Below are 8,424 nucleotides of genomic sequence, written 5' to 3'. Positions count from 1 at the left end.
CTGTCATTGCCAACAAAGAGTATATAACAAAGTTTTGAGATGAATTTGTGTTATTGACTAAATACTTATTTTCCACCATCATTTGCAAATAAATTCTTTAAAAATCAGACAATGTGATTTTCTGGATTTTTTTTTCTCATTTTGTCTCTCATAGTTGAGGTATACCTAGGATTACAGGCCTCTCTCATCTTTTTAAGTGGGAGAACTTGCACAATTGGTGGCTGACTAAATACTTTTTTGCCCCACTGTATATGTATAAAATACATGAAAAAGTGGATCTAGCATAATAGGTGACCTTTAAGTGCAAGTAAACATCTAATTTTTCAGGGAATACTTCATCTACAAAATTACCATTTCTATATCAAACACTTATCCCTTAACGTCAATTCTTGAAAACACATTATTTTTCTCACAGGCCTCCACTGTGATCAAAGAATAAAAAAACGATAAAAACCTTTATGAATTATCCAGTTGTATGCTCACGACTTTCATAGAATATTGTCCGTGGGAGTCTGAATTTGATCAAAAGATGTTTTTATAGAGTTTTGATTTTGCTTCAGTTCGTCAATAACTTTTTCAGTTTTTTATTCTTCGCTCACAGAGTTTTCCTCGAGAATTTAAAGTAACGTGCGGTGAGTAATTTATGTTGAATACAAATGGTCATTTTGTGGGTGAAGTATTCCATTAACAGACTGAAGGCACCCTGTGGAGTTATTGGCCAGTAGCACTGCTGTAGAGCAAATACCAGCCTGGACAAACATAAGGCCGTCAGATTTAAGAGCATTATTCAGCACCCATTGTGATCTCGTTTTTATCTGTCAATGATTTCTGTCCTAGCTTAATCAACAAACGATATGTGACTCCACATGAGAAACTGCACGCAGAAAGAGGGGGCAGGACATTAATGTAAAACACCTAATGTGTGAGAGACAGAGGCCTAACAGGCAATACAAGAAAAAGCTTTTTAGATAGCAAATATTCATTCCTCTCAAGTCTTGAAAAGAAAACACTGTGCTTGTAAAAATAAATATGTATATCCTTCTGTGTGAAACTGGATTCAAAGAAGGTCAAAAACATGTACATAACTTTCCAGGCAGAAGTAAATGAGTCCAACCACCTGAAATGTCACAAATAAAAACCAGTACAACTCGAGTGTAAAACCCTCATCTCTAACCACTCATCCACAGCTGGAGAGAACACCATCTCTGACAGCAGCGTGCCACCAATTAACCGGCAGCGGCGGCTGAAAAGAGCAGCAATGCATGTCATTTTTCTCTGCGCTGCACGGGTTTGACTCTCTGTTAAACCACCGGAAAACAGTTCTCTCCTGTGATGATTCTGACACACCACATGATCAGAGCTGATAGAAGCTTTGCTTGGATCCACTCAGGTAATAAATATCGACATGCAGACCCATAGAGTCAATTGAACAGTCCAGCCGAAAAATTGGTACTTCAAGAAATGTTGCTTTGCAAATGTTATATGAAGAAGGAAATGCCTCAAATGTGTCTTAAGAATGCCCCTGATGGGTTTTGTAGAGAATCACCAAATGTCAACAAACAAACTCCACTTTAATTAAAGGTCATAAAGAAGCTTTTTTTCTCATTTCGAATATATCAGTGTCAATTTTACACTGCAAAACAATCACAAATCCTCAGCTTTAGACATTCAAGACATTCATCTTTCCAATCAAATTGAAGGCCCAGCTCAACTTTATCTCTTCTTTTTAATATATTTTATCATTTTAATTTTGAGTGCTTCTGCAAATCAACTTTATTGCACTTTTGAATGTGGTGATAATACAATCATACAAGGCTCACCGGAGACCTCAGCTCCAGGCTGTGGACGTCCATGGAGACGCCACTCGCCCTCCGCGACAGGCTGTAGTTGATGGTGGGCGTGGCTGCCGTGTGTGTGATGACGGGCAGAGGAGGAGGGGGGGGGTGGAGCTGGGGCATGGAGGCCTTTGGGTTCAGGAGACCATTGGGACTCAACATCATGGCCTGGATCTTGAGCTCTGCACACACACAACCAAAGGAAAACATTTTAGTTAAAGGATCATTTCTGTTTATTAAAACGTATTTTTCACAGTTATTGCTACAAAATTCAGCAACAGAGTTCATGTTTTCTGATTTGTGAATTTGAAAACCTGAGGTGTAGTTTACATGTTGTAATTTAGTGATACACATGATGAAGTTTCCCAATTAAGATACCAATTTATTCAGCATATAGTCATTAAAAATAGGTCTAAGATCAGACCAATGTTTAAATAAAAGCGTAATAAAAAGCACCCTTTGAAAATGTACAATATTTATCTCTGGCTGACACATTTCTGTTAGAAAACAGCTTTTATATCTCCATAGAGAGAGAAACTCTGGGACGTGCAGCAGTTATTAAATGAATAAAGAATTAAAAACATGGAAGGTTTTCAAATTAATAGACAATTTTACAGAATCTCTGGGTTTCATAAAAATGATCTAATAGGGAAAGGTTCTTGGTATTGTTTGCAATACAACTAGTACCATAGGTCAGGCCATAAGTAAACGAGGAAGCGGACTGTAAACGTATTACCCAAAATGTTTACACAGTTTGGGTAAAAAATACTTCAGTTTGAGTATCTTTTCTTTTTAAAACACCCTTTAGTAAAGCTGTTGATTTGTTTAAAAGCTGGATGATCATGCATTTGACGGTCCATGTTTCCATGTCCAGCTCTGAATTAATATAAGAGTTAGTACCTGCAGCGTACATCTCTCTCAACTTCTCCTCATCCTCGTAACAGAGCGACTGCCTCTCGTCATCTGCCTCGGATCTGTTGGCATCACCCTAAACCCACAGAAACACCCACATCACCGGGGATCCCCACTATCATCACAATGTGCATCATCATCTTCATCATTTTCTCACTGTCTGTTGACTGGTATAAAAGTGAAAAAATATGAGAAAGTTGAGAGGGACAGACTGAGAAACAAAGAGCGGGAGGCAGACGGGCGAAGGGGATCTCCAGTGTTCTCTAGTTGAGTTATGTGCATGGCTTTGGCAGCGATCTCCTGAAGTCACGCCAATAAAGCTTTACTGAATTTAATTAAAATTCACGCCAGAAATATGGAGGCAGACGGCTTTGGCAAAGGGTATCTGTGTGTGTGTGTGTGTGTGTGTGTGTGTGTGTGTGTGTGTGTGTGTGTGTGTGTGTGTGTGTGTGTGTGTGTGTGTGTGTGTGTGTGTGTGTGTGTGTGTGTTTATGATAGAGCTAGAGAGCGCAAGCAAGTGCTCTCTGATGCTGGAGATAAAAGATGAAAACTAAACAACAAAAGCTCACCAGCTGTGAATGGCAGGCGAAATCAAACACATCCTACCCTGGAGAAAATGGTGTGTGTGCGTGCGTGCGTGCGTGCGTGCGTGCGTGCGTGTGTGCGTGTGTGTGTGTGTGTGTCAGTGAGAAAGAAAGATAGAGAGAAAGAAAGAAAGACAAGGGAATGAAAAGAGAAAAAGAGAGAGAGAGGGGAAGAGAGGACAACTGTGCAAGAACAGGAAAACAACGGATAAAGAGAGAAAGGGGGAGAAGCCACACAGGCAGGATGCTGGAGATTATGCTCTCGTAGGCAGCTTTGGTATCATCAGTACAACAGAGCTCAATTAGTCCCGTTCTCGCTGCCTCGTTCTCTGGGTAGCTCAAATGAAACTGCATCTTTGCCCCTTACCTCAGCCTGAAAGCCCTCCACCAAAATGGCTACAAGCAAGTTGAAGAGGACATAGTTGCCGAAGGTCATGAGGGCTACAAAGTAGAGGGCGGCCAACGGCGTGGTTGAGGCCATCCCATTATAGAGCACCGCGTTCCAGTCCTCCTGAGTGAGGATCTGCAGAGGGGAAGAGATAAAAGACAAACACTGTCAAACAGAACAGACCAGATATCAACTGTAGTAGCTGTTTGTAAGTATAATAGGAGTCATAATACAAGAGGGTTCTTCCTTTAATATCTCATAGTCAGTTGAACGTTAATGATGCTCATCAGTGGTAAATGAGTTCCTGTGGAGTGCTTGATTCATTACTCTTCCTCCTACTCTGCTTGTGAAGTGTATCTCACCTGCCCACTGGGAGAGTTTTTATATTTTGTTGGAAAGTCGAGAGTGAGCACTCTCAAATTGGAGCACATGAATAAATGGGGAATATCGTCAGGTCTCCTACGGGTGACGGCGGCTTCTGCTGTTTGATTTCCTCCCAATTAGTTTTAAAATCGCACTTTAAGCTGTTTATTTAATAGGGAATTTCCTCAACATTAAATATTTTTGTAAGTGTATTTATGAACTCTTCTGGTGTGTCTGTATCTGAGGGGAATAGTGCATGTCGGTGTCTTTGTCTAACCTGAAACACAGTGACAGTCGCCCAGAGCAGAGAGTCAAAGTTTTTTCTGTCAGGTAAGGTGTCTCCAGTGTCTTGTTGCAAACCGAATTTGCAGCCGAACAAATGCATTCCCAAGATACTGCAACACACAAACAGACACAAAACAATCAGAAAATACATTACTTTCATTACATAGTAATTTATTATGGATATGTAATACTGCCTGCGTGGGTAATTGTGTTTGTGGAAAGGGTGATGATGCATGTGGTAATATGTTTAGCAACAGTGTAAGAAAAAGGTCAGAAATAATGATTGCAATTTTCCGAAAGGTATAATTGAAGCTGAGAAAAGAGCGGTTTGCAAGGTGAGACTCAGCCTGCAGTATGGCCTTGAGAGAAAGGAAGACAAATACCTGAATATGAATATAAAGAGCATCAGCAACATGCAGAATGTGGCCACATTGTCCATGGTCTTCACCAGCACCACCAGCTGCCTCCTCAGAGCAGGAAGGAAGCGGACCAGCTTCAAAACCCTCAGCAGTCTGAAGGTACGAAGCACCGACAAGCCTCCCTCTGCCTCACCCATAATCTCCCACACACTGCAACACACACAAGCAGCATTATAAACACAAAGTTAGATTTAAATTTAAGCAAACAAAGGAATCAATATGTTCTTAACCACAGCTGAAACTCCATTTAAATCAGCATTAGCATCAAAGCGAGGAAAATGCTAAGTCATTTTTTTTGTGGCTATGTGGCAACTGAAAAGAGGAAATGGGCCAATGCTGTTTACAGCTTACCAGACAATAAAGGAGGGGATACCGTTGTGCGCTGGTAAATTAAACAAGCAAAGCCCTTCCAGCTCAGATACATAATTTAGCTTGTAGTTCTTCATAATGGAGTGAATACAGGTCCCTTGGACTTCAGAGTGCAGCCACAGTGCTTCACTGCAGAGCCACTGTGACAGCTCGGGACTCTGACTCGCAGGGAGGATTTTCAAACGAAAAAACCAATATCCACTTACAGAATATCCATTTTGGGGTTAACTTACAGTGAAAGACCCCTCCCTCCCTCTAGAGCCCCACCTGATGATGACAATGACGCTGTCGAAGCCGTTGTAGGGGTTCTTGATGTAGCCAAAGAGCCCGAGAGCTGCCAGCTTCAGTAGCATTTCAAGACTGAACAGACTGGTGAACACCATGTTACTGATCTCCAAAATATCTGTCAGCTCCTTCGGCTGAAGAGGCGCAGTGTTTGTGGAGAGAAAACAGAGAGAGATTGATGTACATATTGGACAGGCAGAGAGAAAAATGAACAAATAAACAGAGACAGACAGACTGGCAGTGAGGAGAGTAAACATGTTTCTGAAATGCCCCTCAAGGCTGCAGTTTAGCTTTAAATGGATGATGAAGTTGCAGATATGGAGAGCACAGCTGCTCCAGGATGTGAATACAGGTGTGCTTTTACCGACTATCCTCTGGAGTAGATTGAGGGAATACACTTTGTATTATTGATGTCATTCATATTACTTAAAGCTGTGGTTCTCAATTTGCAGGGCGGGGCCACTCTTGGGTCTGTAGAGGTATCACAGGAGGGAAACACATGACTGGAAGGAAAAGTTGGAGCTGAATTCATTTGATTCTAGTCAAAAAGGAGTGTAAAGCAAGGCTATCAATATTGATTCAGACTGCAAAACACTGTGCATATTAAAAATGATCTTACTCTCAGGTTCACTGTAGAATAACTGAGTGTTTTGTTCAGTCCAAGTCTATGTTTAAGTAGTTATTTTCATGAATCCAAAAGTAGTTCATGTACATTTTAGATAATTATTTTCAAATATGTTTTGTCAGTAATTTTCACACTATTTTTGGTTTGAAGAAACAATTGTTTGCAGGGCGATAGGGGCATTAAAGGCTTTCTGATTGTAAACAGGGGCAATACAGAAGCAGTTTGAGAACCACAGATTTTAAGTTTTATTCTTTAACTTTTCAACAAATCTAAAAATAAAAAACTCTATAGTCCACATATATCACATGCCATCATGCCATGGAGATCTTGTTGAATAAAAACGATGGTATTGAAACATAAGCCATGTACCGTGGCATGAAGTGGCATTTCTTCATTACAGTAGATATACAAACATTGTGGTTTATTTCTCCCAGCTTGAAAAACAAACGCAGCAGTGTAAACAAGAAGATGTGTCTCTGAGCATGCTCGTGACATTTGCCTGTCAAAGAGCTACTTTCCGGCGATTCAAAAAACATGAACACACTAGGCGCGTTCACACCAAGTACTTTTTCCCACAAAGGTTCCTGAGAACTCTTTAGTTCTCATTAACTAAGTACAGATCGCGTTCACAACGGACATTAGTTCCTGGGGGTGGGGTGGATTAGGCAAATGAAGCCGCTGACGTCACTTCTTCTTCTTCTGCTTTGGGTTTACTGGCAGGCCGCAAACAACTTCACGGCGTATACTGCCGCCCAAAATCCCCGGCCGGAAGTCCCCGGAGTTAGGGACTGGCTTCAGTAGAAGCTGCTGGGACTCCCAGCAGCTTCTACTGAAGCCTTCCGAGTAAACGGCCAGAACGCCGACACCTCCTCATCTCCACCGCTACCATGTTTTATTTTGTGTTGTCATAAATTAGTCTCTCTGCGTTTCTGCGCTGGGCTAATAATAATGCAATGCGAGGATAATAAAATGGCGGCTTCACAAAAGTTTTTGGGAGTTTGACGGGGCTTGGTTTGCATTCCGCCCAGCCAATCAGACACAGGAAACTTTTTCTCCCACGAAAGTCCCTGCTCTCTAGCAGGGACTGAAAAGGGGGGTAAAAAAGGTTTCTCTAGAACTCTCTTCTCTAGAATTCTCCTAGTTCCTGGGACTTTTTGGTGTGAACGCAACTAAATCGTAGTTCTCAGGAACCTTTGTGGGAAAGTACTTGGTGTGAACGCGCTTACTGTTCACGTTCCCTGAAATGAAGAAGGGCAATCCAACTAAATTGTATGGCTCTATTTGTATAAAAAATATGTTGAGATGACAATCGAATTCTATGGCACAGAGAAAAAATGGTACCAGGCCTGTTCTTCTTTCCTTTATTCAATCATACAGTTCACTCTTGGTTTTGGTCTCTTCAAAAGACCGGCTCATTTAAAAAGGATAAAAATTAGAGTTGGTCTTATCCTTAAATGTTAGATATTCAAGAAGTCAAGGCCATCCAAGTCTATCATATTGTTCAGGAAATGGGCCAAAGGCAATCTTCCCCCGTCTCCACCGTCTCTCTCTGCCTTTCAGCCAATCACAAATGTCAGATCTGGCTCTCCTCCTCCTCCTCACTTCTTCACTCGCTCACACTGGTTTTCTCACTCTGCCCCGTCTCCACACCGCTCACTCTCTCCTGTCCCAGGGTCACGCTTTAATTAACACTTCAGGTCTTATGAGTTTCTCCACCTTTCTGATACATGCGTGCTCAGCCCACACAAAAGTACACAACACACACACACACACACACACACACACGCACACACACACACACACACACACACCACACACAACACACACCACACACACACACACACACACACACACACACACACACACGCTTGGTGGTCCCATATGCTTGGTGTTGTATGTTTTGATTGGAGGGTTGGGTTATTGACTTCACAGTGATTAAGCACATCAATTTTCAATCAACTGTACCACATCCAATCTGCCAAGTGTTCCACACATAGCATGCCATGTACACACGTGCAGCTCTTACCATCACTCTTACATACCTGTCGTGGTACTCTATGCCCATCGACAGTGTGTTAATGAGGATGGCAATCATGATCCCTCTGCCTGAAGTATCTGCTGGAAACGATGAGTTCACAGTTTTGATTGGAGTCCGCCCAGCAGCGCTTGTACAGCCTTTTCTTCGGCTCCGACACCTGAGCATCGAGTGCGGCCGGGGGGGGCTGCTACAGTGGCATGGCGCTGTACCTTCTGAACGGCTGTTGCCATGGCATGACTTGCTGTACCCATGATTCTGATCTTCAGATGCTCATTAAATTTTCACTATCACTCAGTTGGTTGTAGTACGAGCCAGTACGGG

General features: G+C 42.1%; 1 protein-coding gene across 1 annotated transcript; it reads right to left on the bottom strand.

Moving 5' to 3' along the window:
* Positions 1-1,820: 1,820 nt before the first annotated feature.
* On the bottom strand, positions 1,821-8,395 carry LOC104950319 (voltage-dependent T-type calcium channel subunit alpha-1H-like; the record flags this gene model as incomplete). Its single annotated transcript, XM_010776820.1, has 7 exons — positions 8,108-8,395; positions 5,423-5,574; positions 4,751-4,936; positions 4,360-4,477; positions 3,699-3,854; positions 2,736-2,823; positions 1,821-2,017 (listed from the first exon to the last, which is right to left on the bottom strand). Coding segments are annotated over exons 2-7 (861 nt in total), but the record flags the coding sequence as incomplete, so codon positions are not given.
* Positions 8,396-8,424: the final 29 nt, after the last annotated feature.

The sequence above is a fragment of the Notothenia coriiceps genome, unplaced genomic scaffold (assembly GCF_000735185.1).
Source record: "Notothenia coriiceps isolate Sejong01 unplaced genomic scaffold, NC01 NC01_scaffold00017392, whole genome shotgun sequence".
NCBI lineage: Eukaryota > Metazoa > Chordata > Actinopteri > Perciformes > Nototheniidae > Notothenia > Notothenia coriiceps.
This window is presented reverse-complemented; position numbering and strand designations above follow the sequence as displayed.